Raw genomic sequence first — 17,165 nt, 5'->3', positions numbered from 1 at the left:
GCATTATATCTACTCCCTACTCATCCAACAATAATATCAAGCATATATTAAACCTAAACGTTAATTGTGAGAAAAAAATGGCCCAAAATTTTAGTCTCATACACATTATTAATACGTCCATAGAAAATATAACGATACAAGCAAGGGTTATCCGACTATGGACAATTCCTATAAAATTTGTATACATAATGATGGATTATGGTGTTGTTGAGCATGTTGTTGGTGAAGTCAAAACTATGTTTTTTTTGGAAGAATGCCAATGTATATATAGTAGTTAAGGACTTAAGGTATGAAATTGCCATTTTGGCTATTTTATTTGTAATACCACGGTAGGCATGTAGTATTATCCACCAATTCCATTTTTATTTTATTTTTTCTCAATTTATTTTTGGGTTGATATTCTTCCTTCTTTTTCTTTTCTCTTTTGCTTATGTTGCTAAGATAATACACAAGGTTGAAGAAGAGAAAAACTTTTGTATTTCTATATTTCAATGTTCACGGCTGCTACAATATCTATAATCTATAAATGCACAAGCTATTAGGGTAAAACCTAGGTAACCTAGAAAGATTAGAAAACTAAATACAAAGGATATCCTAATTATGGTACATAGAATATTTACACCCTAAGTGTCCTTATTACTGTGATATTCCGTTAATACTCCTCCTCAAGTTGGAGCATGGAGATTTCGAATGCCCAACTTGCGAAGAAGGATTAGAAATTGCGGTTTACCAAGTGCCTTAGTAAATATATCCGCTAACTGATTTCCTCCTGTTCGAAAATGGGATGTAACTATATTCGCAGATTGGATCTCAACTCAGACGAAATGACAATCCTTCTCAATGTATTTCGTCCTTTCATGAAAAACCGGGTTCGTGGCTATATGCAGGCCGCTTGAGTCGCTTGACTGTCGCGATATAGCCTCATAGGTCATTTGTGTCGAAGACCTAAACAAAAAAAGAATGGACTTCAACCATTTCAACTCAGACGTAGTAGTAGCCATAGATCGATATTCCGGCTCTGTCTAAGATCGTGAAATTAACTGTAATTGACTCCTTTTTTCCTAATGAATAGACAAAAGGAGAAGATGAATGGGAGTGTTTTTTCCCTTGATGAATAGACAAAAGGAGAAGATGAATGAGAGTGTGAATGAGGTGAGAAATGTTGGTGGAACAATGAAAGGATGAGAAATGAAATCGCAGTGGAAGTCAGACTTCTCAATTTCTCATCTTCTCATTTTTTTTTCAATTTTTTTTAAGACCTATTAAAAAATTAAAACAATACACAATATTGTCTCATGATCTTGGATTTTGGGATTTCGTATCTATCAAATTTATTAAAAAAATAAAATATTATACCTTTTTTTTACTAATAAAATATCCACTATTTAGTATATTAATAACATAAAAACAAATTTGTTATATATTCATGTTAGTAGATATATTATTCACCCATGTACGATAAGAACATCTCAAATTAAGAAGTATTTAAAAAGTGGAACATTAGTGGTATGAAAAAATTAGTTTGGATACGAATTATTTGAAAAGTGGAACTTTAATGGTATGAAAAATTAGATGGATACGTTTTTAACAAAATTATGTATACCATGTCAATAATTTTGGATTACCGTGCATGGCACGGGTCCTATACTAGTATGGGGAATAATTGAAACTCTATAATGTAGAGTTGATCAGTAACTCCAGAGGATCTGAACCCGTTCTCTTTACATGGTCTTGTATGATTTTTCTAGTTTCTGGTCTATATATGTTCTCTTCACCTAGTCTTGTTTTTTTTTTTAGTTTATAGTCTGGTCATATACAAACTTTTATACAAGGCGGTCTTACATAAAATATCGCCTTGGTGTCATTAAGTTAAGCAATTGAATCAATTAGTTAATCAATATAATCAATTAATTAAACACTGGAACTAATTAGTTCAGCACTAGAACTGATTAGTTAAGCACGATAACCAATTAGTCAAACAATAGAACTAATTTAGTTAAGCACTGGAAGTAATTAGTTAAGCAATGAAAGCAATTAGTTAAGCAATCAAATTGGTCTTTTCGGTAAGACAGTTTTACACAAAACATACCATTGGTCATATTTGTCATGGTGTGAATGTTTTGTGAGTGTTTTTTACTTTTGTGGTAGTCTGGTCTGATAAACAATACTCCCTTTGTCCCTTAATACTCACACCGTTTTGACTTTTTGCATTATTCATATAATTCACTTTAACCCTATTTTATTTCTAGTATATGAAAACAAATGTTATTATATAATATATTGTTGGCTTCATCTTAATATATATTTTCAAAATATTAATTTTTTTATAAGTTTCTATAATATGTAGTTAAAGATATTGGTGGTCAAAATTGTGCATTGGCAAGCGTGTCCAGTCAAAACGGTGCAAGTATTAAGGGACAGAGGGAGTACAAAATAAGATTAAGACGAAGAAAACTTATCTGAATTGGGCTTCTTGTCTGCTCATTCCACCAAAATGAATACTCCAACAAGAAAACACCTTACTTATTTTTTATTATATTTAAACACCTTAAAAATCTAAAAATTTATAAATCAACACCGCTTAACGATTTCCATAAGAAAAAAACGTTGATTTTTAATCATGCTATAACTTCCAAAGCATAATTTGATGGTAGAAGGAGTTGTTTACCACCATATCATGCCTTGGGAACTTTAGCATAGTTAAAAACTAATGTTTTTTCTAACAAAAATTGTCAAAGTGGTGCTGATTTCTAAATTTTTTTTGTTTTTTAAGATGTTTAAAAACAATAAAAAATAAGCAAGGTGTTAAATTACAAAAACTAGTTTTTTTAAGGTGTTAAATGACAAAAAAATCCTAGAATAGAACTCATTTCTCGTGAAGGATTCGAGGGTTTCGACAATTCCCTTTTACGAACTACCAATTTTGCCCTAATTATTTTATTAACGCATTCGTTCAACCCCACCAATTTCTCTCCTTTCCCCCCCAAATTTTCCTACCAAATCCTACTAACACAATCCCAGAAAATCCCATGAAAAATGGAAGAAAACCAAATTGAAAGGAATAAGAAGAGCTCAATAGTGATAGAAATCCCATCATATAAAGAAGTTCTTGAGAACAATCAACAAAAATCAACCCAACCATCTCTCTTCATCCCATCTCAAACCTTCACTCAAACTTTCGCTTCCATAAAAAACTCCGAATTCTATACTCCACCCCCTCCTCCGAACACTTCTAATTCTCATTCTTTCTCCTCTTCAAATGCTGCTTCTTCGTCTTCCGCTGCGCCCTCTTCTTCCGGGTCTGTTAATTTAATCTGGGAATCCTTTTATTTTTGTGGCAATTGTTTGAATTGCGTTTAATTAGTTTGCTATTTGTGGGAATTGTTTGTATCTTGGGGTATTGTCTGAATTGAGTTTTATTTGATTATATTTTTGGTGGGAATTGGTTGATTGAGTTTGATTTGGTTTATTTTAATCTGTGATTTTGTGCTCCTGAGTTTAATTTTGTTGTTCATTTTGTTATTAGGCAAAATGCGGGTTCGACTAATTTTGTTCAGAAGACTAATGCTATCATTGTGAGCCAGAGGCAGGTATTCCTCTCTTTTTTTTCTTTTTTTTCCCCCAGTTTTTAGGATTCAAAATTGATGTATTTTTGCCTTTTTTGGTTTAAGTGTGTTGATAATGCTGTTAGTGTGGATTAGAATGTAATTGAGGTGAAGTATGAGGGACTTTTAGATAATTAAGAACGTGATTAGCTTGTGGCAAGTAGGAAACTTGTTAACCGTATACTCGGCAGAGATAGATAAGTAGTACTCCGTACTGTTATTGGAAAAGTGATGTTCTTTCTGTGTTTCATCGAAATGCTAATCATCACAATTTGTCTGGGGTTGAAGTTGATATAAACTTGGGTTCTGTGATTAGTTGAAATGCTAATAATGTTGAGCTTTCTAGGTTAGGTTTGATAGTGTGGATGGAAGAACTAAAATCAGGCTTTCTCTCTATTAAAAGAAATACTATTCGAGAAAATATAGAGAGCTATACAAACTTATGGCGAAGTTAAGTTGTTCTTACATGATGATTGGCTTTTTTATTTAGTTTTTACTCAAGAAAAGATATGTAGTTTCATGAAGTTTATATCTTATTTCTAATGTTTGTTCGTCATATTACTTCAGTCGTACTGAAGAAACGGGGTTATGTACATGAGAACCTCTTCAAATCAATGGGTAGAAGCAGGTCACTGTGAAGGAAGGAGATTAATGGCTGCACAATTTACTCAGAGAAAAAACTGGAGTGGTGATCGGTTGCGTCAGTGCATAATGTAGTTTGAAGTCATAGTGGGATGAGGAAGGGAAGGGTAAATTTCTGGTTTAGAATTTTTCATACAATAAGGAAGAGTAGCAGTTCAGATATTTTTGGTTGGGGGGGGGGGGGGGGTAAGAGGAGGGATACTGTTTTTGGTTTTCAACTTAGCATTGTCAAGTCATGCTTTTATGACTCTCATATAATCATATCTGTGTCATCTGTGATTTTTGAACGTCTTTGTCAAAGAAGGGCTTGGGGTGGGGTGGGGGGAGGAGGAGTAATGATTTAAGAAAGTTAACAAGTATATCTCGGGCGATACATCGTTAGATACTCAGTTGACATCTTATAGATTAGTAGAGAAGAAAAGGAAGGTGATTGACTTACTTTTTTCTCTTCTTTCAAACCACATTCTTATGTATAAGCTACTATTATAGGTCTCTAGTATGCTTGGGTTGATATAAACTTACAGTAATTTATTCATTACCTTTGTTTGGCTGGAATGGGCTTCTGACTGATGTTTGCATTGCTTTATTTTTGTTTAACTAATATATTTTGCCTGTGTCCATCATTCCATCATGTTCTGGTCAAGTGTGCTGTTTTCTGAGAATGCTTGCTTAGTTACTGCCTAAGCTAACTGGAGATTTAGTTCTCTGGCTTTTAGTAGAATTACTCTTGCCCTTTATTTGCATTACTGAATTTACTGGGATCTGGGAGTTCACCTGTATTGAAGTGTTATGTGCTGACATCTTTTGAATCTTTGTAGTTTATAGTAGTTACTAAGTGGTTTTCTAGCTTATTGTTGTCATTATTAACTTCACTTATCAATATCCTTTTGCAGAAAGGAAATCCTCTGCTCAAGCACATCAGAAATGTAAGGTGGAATTTCGCAGAAGTTATTCCTGACTATGTTCTGGGGCAGAATTCTTGTGCTCTTTATTTAAGGTTGGTTTAAAACTCTGCTGCCTTATATGCAAATCTTCTCTTGAGAAATACCCTTGGAAAGTCTAAGGTGGTGTTTGGTAGAGTTTAGTGACTAATAAAAGTTGCTTGTAATTGTCGTTGCTTACGAATAATTATTGATTGTTACGGTTTGATTTATATTCTCATTGTTTGTGCAATGAAGTTACCTTCAGGAAAAGAAAGTTGATCTTTAACATTTTCTTGGTTAGTTTGGTACACCGTAATACCTGTTTTCTCAATATTATAATATTGGCAAACGCTTAATGTTTTTTTGGTCGGTAAGTGAAGATATATTTTTCAACTAAAAAATTACAACCTAAGGATCAACAGGAAACAAGCTTCGTTTCAAGATACTCTGTCATCTCCAGCCAAACAGGCTCAAAGAATACAAAGAAAGCAAAGGAATTACACAATCCAGCTAGAGTGCTAAGACAACTAAACAAATACTCCCTCCGTTCCTAAATAAGTGTCAACTTTGAGAGAATTCACGGTAATTAAGAAAACTGAAAAGTGTGTAAGAAAAACAATGATTGAGAGTGGTTTTTTGGGGAAGGCATAAAGTAGATAATTGTTTATTGATAAAGTACAAATAAAAGTGGATGTGGGGATGGAAAAGTGGGAAAAGTGTGAATTTGTAAGAAAAAACAATAATGATTTATGGAAAAGTGGGAAAAGTGTATGTCCAAAAATAGAAAGTGGACACTTATTAGGGAACGCCCAAAATAGAATAGTGGCAGTTGTATAGGAATGGAGGGAGTAACAGATTATCTAGCTATTCCTATCGACCTGAGATACCTTCTTCCATATGATGCATTTAATTCTACTAGTTTGACTGTTCTTAATCTCTGAGATCACATACTGGATAGAATCCACCTTCATGCGCCTTAGTGCTAAATTTCTAGCATTCCATGTCCGGTAACAGTAGCAGCTACTGCAGCCAACTGTACCATTCTTCCTCAATTTGGAATTTCTTGCTCTGTGAATCTATCTAATAAGCACTTATGCATCTGTAGTTCTTGCACCAACTCCCATCCACCTTTTACTCTCCTAAATCCACTGTCTGCTAAATTTATAGATAATGATTGTGAGACATACCAATCTCTGTCAGAAATAGCACAGTTTTCAGTGCCATTAATGTGAAGCTTGAATTACTGTCTTGTTTGCAGCCTTCCTAGCATGAAAGCCATTAGAAAAATCTGTGTTTAGGCATAGGAAAGCAAGCCTATTCCACACAAACTTGGCCCATTACTGCTTTTGTTGAGGACATAGGAGCTTAGTGTACATTCTCGGAATTTTGTATATAGACTCACTCAACCATTGATCATTCTGCATATCCAATCTAATTTCATTTTTAAACCCGGAAAATACACTTCCAAGATTACCTAGCATTACTAATAGCCTTGTACTCTACACAATCTCTGTCTTTAGTATACATAGCATGAACCCATCTAACCCACAGGTTATCAGCTTTCTTAGCATCCCATACTTGCTTCCCATTGCAGCCCTATTCCATAGCTTAATGTTTCTCACTCCCAAAGCTCCACCATTATGCTCACATACTCTATCCCAGGCTGCATAGCCTGGTTTATTGCTATCATATTGTCCTGACCATAAGAAATCCATGCAAACAACATTTATCTTTTTCAGAACAGCCTTGGGCAAAGTAAGTACTTGCCCCCAGTATTCATTGACTCTCATAAGCACTAGATTCACCAATTGTAACCTTCCAGTAAAGGATAAATGCCTTGAGCTCCATGTCTTAATTCTAGCATCATTCTTTCAATCATGTTCACAATCATATCGCTTAGTTAGCTCTTTTGGACTGACAGGAACCCCTGAATGGTAATGAACCCGTTCGAAATCCAGAAATTTTAGCAATCAGGTTGATATCATCCTGCACCATTCCACGGGAATAGAAAGAAGACTTCCCCTTATTTTCACATGATCCAGTTGTAGCAGAAAATAACTTGATTTTCCTGAGCCCAACCAACATCATCTTCACAGAAGTAAGATCACCTTTCCAAAACAAGATCAAATCATCTGTATGATTTTATTTGAGGGGTCTGCATCTGGAGTGATACTTAAAATCCTTTGGCTTCCCAATATATCTCATAATTTCCGGCTAAGTATTCCCTGCAGAGGACAAAGAGCAAGGAGGGCATTGGGTCTCCCTGCCTTGGACCCCTTTTGTAATTAAAGAAGCCAGTTGGTGAGCCATTTAACATAAAGTAAACCTAGGACTTCTCACACACATGATGATCAGATAAGGGGCTGTTTGGTTCTTGGGAAGGGAAAGGAAAGGATTGAGAATGAGAAAGAAAAGGAAATAATTGATTCACCCCTGATTCCCTTACATGTTTGGTTGACCGCACGACCGCCTCTCCCCCACCTCCACAACAATCACATCTCCACTTCTTTCCACCGCCTTTCCACCATGAATAAGAGCTTTGTGGTCGAATTGCACCATTAGAGCCATGAACCACGTTATTAATGTTTAAGTCTGTCTATTTTTCAATAATTGTCTATCTTTCTCAAATTTTCAACAGCGATGATAAATGGCTTGTGGGGTTGGTGGCTAAATGGTTATGGAGTGGTTAGTGTTGGTGGCTAGGGCTAAGACCTAAGGGTGTTAGGGGCTGGTGGTGCTGTAAGATGGTGACCATTGTCATTGTGTGTGTAGAGGTGAACGGGGGAAACCTCAAGTCCCAGGTTAGAGTAGAGAATCAGATTAGAGGGGGTTTGGTGAATTCCAAAATGATAAGGGGGGAAAGGGAAACTAAAAAAACGCGTACCAAACAACTACTAAGGGAAACAGGGATTCTAGTTCCCTTTCTCGATTCCCCTCAACCAAACAACCCCTAAGTCCTATAAGCAATTTCTGAAGGAAACCCCACTCCACTGTGTCATAGTCTTTCTGAACATCAGCTTTTAACGTGCAACATTTAGTCTTCGCTTCTTCTGTACATTTTGACCAAATCTTGACATATTTGAACACTATGAAAAAATGAAGAATACTTCTCTCTATAATGAAAGCTCCATGAGTTTCAGATCCCACCTCATTGAACATTAAACTCAGCTTTCTCATAAGAAAATGGCCTAAAGCCCCCTGCATTATTAGGACCTAATATTATCTTCCGCATACCTGTTCTTCTCAACATAGTATTGGCAGATGTCGCGACTCATGAGTTCCGTCAGCCTTCTTATGTGACAAGGCATATGTTGTTTGTTGTTTGCTGACTAATCTGAAAGGAATTTATGCAAAATATTTGTTTTTTCTATTATCTTTTATCAATTGTATAAATGAAATGCCGCCTTGTATTTGACATCGTGCAGTCTCCGTTATCACTTGCTTCATCCAGACTATCTTTATTTTCGCATAAGAGAAATGCAAAAGAACTTCAGACTTCGTGTGGTACTCTGCCATGTTGATGTGGTGAGCTACTAGATTGACTCGTTAATTCTGTCATTTCTGTAAGGTGGCTCTCCGTGATCAGTACTATAAGGAATATAAAACTTATTTAGCAGTGCCAATATCATATATTACGTTTGCTGTAATATTTGTGTTTTGATTGTGTTTTTCAGGAGGATGTAGTCAAGCCTTTACTTGAAGTCACAAGAACATGTCTGCTTCATGATTGCACTCTTCTCTGTGCTTGGAGGTAAAAATAAACACTTTCTTGAAGCATATTCTTCTAAAATTCTTTAGGGAAGTTATATGACTGATTTTTGGTGTATCATTTTTTCTGGATTCCATTGTTTTGGAGCTGTTTCTTTTTATGGGATGATAAATTTTGAAACCTTGCATGGCTAATGTGTGTCATGACCAGCAAAAGTTCATTTCGCCTTATTAACAAATCGCGGCACCTTTGCATAACCTGTTAAACAAAATCTTCAATATTTGATGTATCTTGATCAACATATGTAGTTTCATACTAATGTTGCTTTATTATTTTCCTGCTGTTTATCTTCATTATGCATTTTAGCTTGGAAGAGTGTGGACGATACCTAGAAACGATTAAAGTCTATGAGAACAAGCCAGCAGATATCATTCAAGGACATATGGACTCTGATTATTTATCAAGGGTATGTACCGTCTAGCACAGGTCTCTCCTCAAATTAGTATTTTATGTTCCATGTATATTATGTGGCGGAGTTAAAAGGCTTTTAGTTGCTGTCTTTTGAACATTGTGTTACTCTTTTTTGAAAGAAAATAATGAAGCGGAGTGATGTTTGTTGCACCCGAATTTTAATGAAGCTTTTGCTGGTTGCAGCTGAATCATGCCCTTACTGCAGTTCGACATGTTAATAAAACTGATGTAGTCACGCTTGGTTCCACATTCGGGGTAGGCAAGATGATTAACTTTGCTTTTGGTAAATTCTTTTGGAAGGTAGTTTCCTAATGGTTTTATGATTTTTATAGTCTCTTTCTCATGTCATGGATGCTTCTATGGAAGATCTAGCTCGTTGTCCTGGCATTGGCGAGCGCAAGGTACTTTCAAGTCTCACCAATAATTTTCATAGTCTTGATCCATTGTAAAATCAGAACAGGCTTTTATCTCCAACTCTCAAATTTCCCCGAATTAGTTTGCAGTTTTATCAACATTTTTCTCGGCATTCATTTTTTTAGTCCGAATCTTGAAGGCACAAACGACAAACTTATCTTGCTGATGAATCAGGTAAAACGTATGTACGACACCTTTCATGAACCCTTCAAACGCGTTACGCCAAACCGCTCTGAAGCTCCTGTGCAGAATGATCCAACTCCAGCCTCCTTTGATGGTGAACCACCAGCTGTTGAAAAGGAAACAGAAGAAACTAGCAAGCGCCAGAAAAAAGACCCAGAAGTGATCTTAAAATCAGCTTTGTCTGTGGCATTTGCAAAATATTCAGACAAACTTAGTAAGAAAAACACTCCATCAGAAAAGGAAAGTGGTGAAGGCTCTATCATCCAAAAAGAATCAGAAGCCGATTTACAAATTTGAAGTCGGAAACTTTTCACGCCCAAAATTTCTCTAGGTGACGGAGCCTTGGAAATCCCCAAGAATGTTTTCATGGTAATTTAAAAACAAATTTTACTTCTGAGAGCATAACCAAATTTGTGTTTTGGATTGTGCAGCAGGTTTCTTTTCTGGACTGATAATAATAGTTCTCGTGTTCTTTTTGTGTTAGTGTTTTAGCTCGGATTATGTTAGTTGATGGAAACATGAGTTATAGGGAAATAGTGCATCTTTCCAAATGTAAATGTAGTCTTAGAGAGTTACACTCCTAGGTACTTTGCTTTAGGTCATTTTAGCAGAAAACAAGCTGCACGATGCATTTAGAGCTCATGACATGATCATAAATTCATAATAGTGGCAAATGGCAATGACATTTTACATGACTCAAATTGTAAATGTAGCATTTTACACAGTATGATTTTTTCTCCCAATGTAAGTTGTGTAATACTCCCTTTGCTGCTAAATAATACAGAATCTCTCGCAATTGGTTTGGGGTGGTTATTTCTAAGGATGTGAATTAAAATTCCATAATTATCCATTTATCTTGTACAGTTTAACATCGTTACCATACAAGTATAGCACCTATAGAGTTTATCCAATGTTGTATTTTAGCTTATTATATCTGTTTTGTTCACTGTAAAATAAACACTAGCTTTAGGCGTATTCGGGAACATTGTGGTGTTCAGTCATAAAAGTCATGAAACAAGATGATTATTTTGAATTGGTTTGCAGGAGATCCAAATGAATAAAGGTTATGACATATTTGCTTGTAACCACAGATATATTCACTTTGTCTTCTCTTTTGGATTACTCACTCCCACTTGTTAGTTGTTACCGACATGTTACCCGGCATTTTGTCATTATCATGGTTGGTTTGGTCAGTTAATTTTTTTATTTTACAGTTTCACTATGATGCTCTCAAGTAAATCCTTGGTAGATATTTCATTTCAGTACCTTAAGGTTATTCCTAGAGGCTTGCTTTATCAGTAGTCATCATACGTGCATGATAATGGTGCATTTTGAAGACAACTACTATAACAAAGCAACACTACGCGTAAAACTCGTGGTTGTCGTTGCTTTGTTACATCGATTGTCTTCAATAGAAAACCGTACCATTTTTATAATGGCGCGTTACAACATTTATCTTAAACACAAAGGTATCTTCTCTGTAAATTGCATTTTCGACACAGAATTTACCGCTTGTACTTCCAAAGTGCCGACAGTTTTTCACAGCAAAAATTACTTCCGGATTCATCTGTGTTTGCAGTCAGTGAATTCCTTTGTTTCTCATTAAAGTCGAATACAGAGACGAACAACCGTGGTTCATTGTTTGTTTTCATTAGACATATTACATGTGTCAGATTGATTGCACTTGTTTGTTATAAGTTTTAGAACCAGCATTGTAGCCTTTTATGTGCTAACTGCCAGTCCTATTTTCCCGCTAAAATTAATAATTGTAGTAAATGAATTGAACTGCTATATACTTACTCCGTACTCTTTCCTTGTCTGCATGTAGGGACTAAAAAACATGGCAAAGCTGTATTTATTCAAGATTCTTCTGGTGAAATTTTTGGTAAGATTGAGATCTGACCATCACAATTTGATATAAGTGACAAATTTTCCCCTGATAATTCATTAAAATGACAAATTTCCCCTGATAATTTGACATAAATGACAAGTATAGGAAAGGATTTTTTTTTCTTTAACTTTTTCTCCATCCCCTAGATCATCTCATTACAGATTTCAGAAATTATTGTGCAAAGAAAAATGTGAATTACGAATTGGAATATTTTCGAGTTATTCTATTTGGTTTCGAGTGTAATTGGGTTCGTTCAGGTCATGTTACATTTTGTGCCAATTCTCAATTATCTTATTATGATTGGTTAATCTACACTAATTGTCTTGTGAGGTCGGTTTTGGTTCAAGTCTGGTTTGTGTAATTGCGGGTACATTTCATATTTAAGTCGGGTAATCAAGTATGAATCATGACGAGTGACCCTCATAGTTAATATATGAATCGTGCAAGCCTATGCACCCATTCCCCTCATTCCCAGTTTCGTGTACGTAGTTAATCGTGTGCTTATTTCATAGATATATTTTACTCCTAAGATATAAGGTCAGAATTATTCGCTCCTCTTATTTGCATCAAAGCCATTAAGAAGTCCTTGCGTTACGTGGTAAATAAAAATTAGGCAACCCTCATTACATTTGTGAATTTGAGATGCAAATAAGATTGTCTTATGCATATTAGTGTTTGCTCCTCTTGCAGGTAAACTAAAACAAATTGCTTTAAGAAACGTAAACTCAGACAACCATAAGTGCTGGAGGTAATCTTCCACGAAATTTTTATTATTCTATAGTGAAACAAAAGCTTATTGAATGATAAACTATAGAAGTATTCTACAATTCATTTAAACAGCATTAGGTTTTCAGATAACACAACTTGTTCTTCTGATAACCTTTTTTTTTTGTTATTCTGATAACTTGATGTTTTGATCTAACTTCTTTCCAAGTACATGGAAACCTATACCGCGAATTATTCCTGAATTTGAAACGCATGTAATGTCATGCTGCTGTTTGATCTGTTTGCTTCTCTTCTTAATTCACTGATGCAATGTGAACCTTTTCAACCAATTTATTTGAAATTGTTCCCTCGTTCATGTCTTTGCATCCCAATTTAAATCCTGGTTTTGTCTCCGAAGCAATTCTTAGAAAGTTAATGATCATTGGCTTCTAGGAGAATAAACACACGAACAGAATGTAATCCTGTGTTTTCCTAGATAGTCTATGAGAAAGACGACTTCCTGGACTTTGGACTGACTAAATTAGTAAGACATCTTGATGAGGTTGAGGGAACAGAAGAAAGGTTTTTCACCAAAGGGATTAATGACTGCACAACATCTGTCATCAAAGGTCTGTAATCTGGTTCTACTTGTACACAAACTGCAGCAATCGCGGCTATCTGTAGATGACAACAATGGAGTTGGATCACTTAAGTTAGCATGACTATTATGGAAAGCTAATTAAAGAAGATTCTCTTACCTGAATGATATCCTTTTGGGAGTATTGCCCTTTTAGACTTGGGTCGATCATTTCCATTACCTTTTGTCTGTGAGTTAACCTTGGATGAGCCTGAAATCCAAGGAAAATCATTTGACTGCCTAATCTTATGAAGTTTTGGTTAATTAAGATACTTGATTGTTATTAGTTGTTACTAAATACTAAATACTAACCCAAGAGACAAGGACATGTTCTCCTGATGGACGTCTCGTATCAACTGGTACACGTCCTGTTATGAGCTGTAGAAGGACAACCCCGAAGCTGTAAACATCTGATTTCGTTGTAAGTTTCCCTGTTGAAGCATACCTGCATAACTAACATCCATAAGAGAGACAAAAAAAAAAAAAAATATAGAGAGAGCGCGGAAAAGATCACGTGATATGATAAGTACGTAAAAAGGACTAGTCATATTTAAGATGACATCTTATATCCCCTGTTATGTTATTGATAGGTGAAGATTAGCAATATTGTCTTTAGTATGATCCTTTTGTTTTAAAATGTTAATGCATGCATGGATACAAGGACCACATTGCATTATTAGTGGAGTTGTAGTTTTCACTTGTATGGGGGGGGGGGGGGGGGTGGGGGAGAAGAAAAGCACTCACTCTGGAGCCAGGTATCCGGTGGTCCCTAAGACGCGCGTTGAAATCTGACCGTTGATCTTATTTGAACCCGTCTTAGCCAAACCGAAATCAGACACCTTTGCTCTAAAGTTATGGTCCAGTAGAATGCTACTGCATTTGAAATCCCTGTGGATTATGGATGGTGTTACATGCTCGTGAAGGAACTCGAGGGCACGGGCGCAATCAAGGGCGATGCGTAGACGCGTGCCCCAATCTAACGGCTTAGGATAGGTGTGAGGTGCATGTAGATGCTGTTGTAGGCTGCCGTTGGGCATGAACTCAAATATTAGGAGCCTGTGATTTTGGTCCGCGCAATAGCCAAGTAGCTCCACTAGGTTAGGAGAATGTAAACGGCTGAGTAGGTCCACCTGCACATTGAAGAAGTTATAGCTTTGTTTATCATTTTATATTTTGATATTTCTCAATTTCCATCAAAATAAAATCTTATATTTTTCTCAACCCATGTGAAAAGTTGATGAGGTTCATAAATGCAAATTCATATGGATACAAAATAAACACATTGGTAAACATAAATAGATAATCTAATTATTCTTTTCTAAGGTTTATTTTAAACTTGAGAAGAAAATGCCAAACAATATAAATGACTGAGCATAAGTCAAACCCCTATGAAATTTCTGATGCTCTAATTTAGCTTAAGACTTTATGTAATGGGGAAAATATATTTTATATAATGGTTTATTTAAAAACGACAGTTAAATGTGGACCTAAAGGCTATGAATAAGAAGCTTAATGTACTAATAATATAAAATTAATGATATCGATTGACCTATAATTTTGTCCTTAGTTTCCGGTTCAAAACTTTGTAAGTGATATACTCCACATTTAACCTTTATTTTCTCCGGGTGGCAAACATGAGCCCTAAAGGTTATTTGGTCGATAAAAATACGAAAATATTTGTTTGAAATAAAATTTTGTCTAACTCTTTCATAAGAATTGCCAAAATTATAACCCCAAGGATCTACAGAACATTCTGACATCATCTAATTTATCATGTAATAAATGATGATAAGGAACAAAGGGAACATCATGTGCATTTATCTGAAGAATGGAATAAGAAATGAAAGGCCAAAAATGAATAAAATGAAAGGCAAGGCAACCTTACCTCCATCCTAAAAGCGCGCTCTCCTTGCTTGCCATCCCTGTGAACCATCTTAATGGCTGCCACAGTCCCATCACTAAGAACTCCTCTGTACACCACTCCATACCCACCATGCCCTATCACATTCGCCTCGTTGAACTTGTTTGTAGCTGTTTCTAGCTCCTTGTATGTGAATACTTGTACTCCTTTGTATTGGGATTGTGATGTACGTCTCGAGCTTGCGGTTGACATACACCCATTATTCAAATCTACTCAACTCAGAAGCCATTACACCCATTTCAGATTTTGCAATACATTTTTAATATAAAACAAAAGGCAATACTCTTAAAAGTAGTAATCTTACCTGGGCTACTTTCAGTAAAACTGATAACAGTATCAGCAACAAACTTGCAGCTCTTGTCGCTGTTGCTGTTGCTGTTGCTGTTGCTGTTGCTGGTGTAGCTGTTACATTTTGACGACCTCTGTCGTCGAAGTAAGACTATAAGAACAATGATGAAAGAAAGGAGGATGATTATAAAGATGGGTATGACAATCAGAAGAATGGTAGTGAGGGAGAGAGTCCCTAGATTATTATGCTTATCATAACTTTGTGGTGGAGAATGTGGAAACGGCTGTTTCTCATTCTGGGGATAGATTGCAGTAGTACTGTCAGATGATTCTGCAGAACCGAGACCGGTGGCAGTTTCCATGACAAAAATGGAAGTACAGATAGAATGAAAAAGATATCGCTTTTCGCAGCAATACAATGATGATGATGATGATTATGATGCTGTAAAAAAAATCTGATGTAACTTTGTATGCTTACAGCACAGAAAGCAATGTAAGAAAGAGCGAAAAAGGGGAGAGAAAAGAACAGATATGGTGAGAAGAGTAGGGAGGAATGTGGGTAGTGGTATATGTATAGTTGTGGTGTTTTGCCTTAGGAAGAGGTTATCTTAAGGCACATGAGATTGAAAGACTTTTTACTCTCCCACTAGCAACCTTTTATCTTTCTTCCCGTGAATAATCAAAAGAAGGCTCTTCTTCTTGTTTAATTTAAGTTTATTTGGCTGTTTTTTTGTTATTTGGCTTGGGAATTGTCTCTGTCTTTGACAAGGAATGGACATGTTTTGGCTCAACTTCTTGCCTATTTTTGCTCCCCTTTCCTCACTTTTCTTTCCTTTAGTAGATGAGGAGGGGAAAGGGAGTAACCGCAGTTGGCAAACAGGTCATTTGAATCGAGTTCGCTCTGAGTGATTTCTATAATTTCTTTTAGGTAGGGTCAGGTGGGATTTAGGTCTATTTTAACAAATGGTTTGTTGTTATAGGATAATTAATCAAAAGTGTATTCATTTAAAATTTCTAATTGTGTCGGATCAAGGGTGGGTCAATTTTGGTTCGAATTAAACAGGTTCACCTAATTTTACAAGTCGTTCAAGTCTTGACTAAGGTAATGCAAATGGGATCAATTTCTTTTCTTTTTTCTTAATAAGGAAATAAAACTCAAGCGGACTACCTGACACCATCCTTTCGAATAGGTGAATTATTGGGATCAATTCCTTCGACTGTTGTTTTAGACATTCAATCGTCTTGCTTTTATTGAATGTTTTTTATGTGTTATCTCGTTCAGCCTTGGTTAATAAAATTCTTACTTGATCAAAAAAATTCAAGATCATACTCTCCAAATATTCCCTCTATTCCATCTAATACATAAAACTTTTAACAATAAATTGTCCCATTTAATTATGTAGTAAAGGTTTGACCCATTATTAGTATCTCCGATTTTGTTGAATGGATTTGTCTACTAACACTAATAATGTCTACTAACAAAAACAAATTTCCTACCAAAAAGAAAACCAAAAATTATTTTCCTACCAAAAAATAAAAACAATTTCCCACCAAAAAAAATCAAAACGATTTTGCTGTAACACTTCTTAAATGACTCACACGATAAATGGTAGACGACACAAATAACTCATGATCCATAACTTTTCTTTATCACCTAGTAGAGTTGTCAAAATGGTTACTCGAGTCGGGTCCGGGTCTGATCATCTCGGGTCTCGGGTCATGATTTGGTCGGGTCGTGTCGGGTCAGTTATCACCCAGGTGCAGGTCGGGTTCGGT

At 35.7% G+C, this 17,165-nt stretch overlaps 2 protein-coding genes across 3 annotated transcripts; one reads left to right on the top strand and one right to left on the bottom strand.

Annotated features, from left to right (window-relative positions):
* Window positions 1–2,924: 2,924 nt before the first annotated feature.
* LOC110786211 (DNA excision repair protein ERCC-1) lies at window positions 2,925–12,842 on the top strand. 2 transcript variants are annotated; one of them, XR_002532816.2, is made up of 11 exons: window positions 2,925–3,299; window positions 3,527–3,590; window positions 5,141–5,244; window positions 8,596–8,695; window positions 8,845–8,921; window positions 9,246–9,345; window positions 9,534–9,605; window positions 9,683–9,751; window positions 9,939–10,316; window positions 11,776–11,832; window positions 12,529–12,842. XR_002532816.2 is itself a non-coding variant. In XM_021990752.2 (9 exons), exons 1-9 carry the CDS (start codon window positions 3,037–3,039, stop codon window positions 10,242–10,244), a joined length of 1,155 nt encoding a protein of 384 aa, XP_021846444.1. In that variant the 5' UTR covers window positions 2,925–3,036; the 3' UTR covers window positions 10,245–10,760. The 2 variants fall into 2 exon arrangements, 1 of the variants encoding a protein (XP_021846444.1); XM_021990752.2 differs by lacking the exons at window positions 11,776–11,832; window positions 12,529–12,842 and having other exon boundaries at window positions 9,939–10,760.
* LOC110786210 (probable serine/threonine-protein kinase PBL7) lies at window positions 12,582–16,225 on the bottom strand. The gene is made up of 6 exons (XM_021990751.2): window positions 15,406–16,225; window positions 15,066–15,310; window positions 13,925–14,310; window positions 13,493–13,625; window positions 13,302–13,391; window positions 12,582–13,221 (listed from the first exon to the last, which is right to left on the bottom strand). The coding sequence occupies exons 1-6, from the start codon at window positions 15,749–15,751 to the stop codon at window positions 13,045–13,047; spliced, it is 1,377 nt and encodes a 458-aa protein (XP_021846443.1). The 5' UTR covers window positions 15,752–16,225; the 3' UTR covers window positions 12,582–13,044.
* Between the last annotated feature and the right edge of the window lie 940 nt (window positions 16,226–17,165).

This window comes from Spinacia oleracea, chromosome 4 (genome assembly GCF_020520425.1).
Source record: "Spinacia oleracea cultivar Varoflay chromosome 4, BTI_SOV_V1, whole genome shotgun sequence".
Lineage (NCBI taxonomy): Eukaryota > Viridiplantae > Streptophyta > Magnoliopsida > Caryophyllales > Amaranthaceae > Spinacia > Spinacia oleracea.
The sequence above is the reverse complement of the archived record's forward strand: the minus strand, read 5'-3'. Positions and strand labels throughout refer to the sequence as shown.

Coding starts and splice junctions, on each gene's coding strand:
- LOC110786211 (XM_021990752.2), top strand. CDS start 3,037: ATGGAAGAAAACCAAATTGAAAGGAATAAGAAGAGCTCAATAGTGATA. Junction 5,245..8,595: donor TCTTGTGCTCTTTATTTAAG/GTTGGTTTAAAA, acceptor GACATCGTGCAG/TCTCCGTTATCACTTGCTTC. Junction 8,922..9,245: donor ACTCTTCTCTGTGCTTGGAG/GTAAAAATAAAC, acceptor TATGCATTTTAG/CTTGGAAGAGTGTGGACGAT.
- LOC110786210 (XM_021990751.2), bottom strand. CDS start 15,751: ATGGAAACTGCCACCGGTCTCGGTTCTGCAGAATCATCTGACAGTACT. Junction 13,626..13,924: donor ACCGGATACCTGGCTCCAGA/GTGAGTGCTTTT, acceptor TTAGTTATGCAG/GTATGCTTCAACAGGGAAAC. Junction 13,392..13,492: donor AACATGTCCTTGTCTCTTGG/GTTAGTATTTAG, acceptor CTTGGATTTCAG/GCTCATCCAAGGTTAACTCA.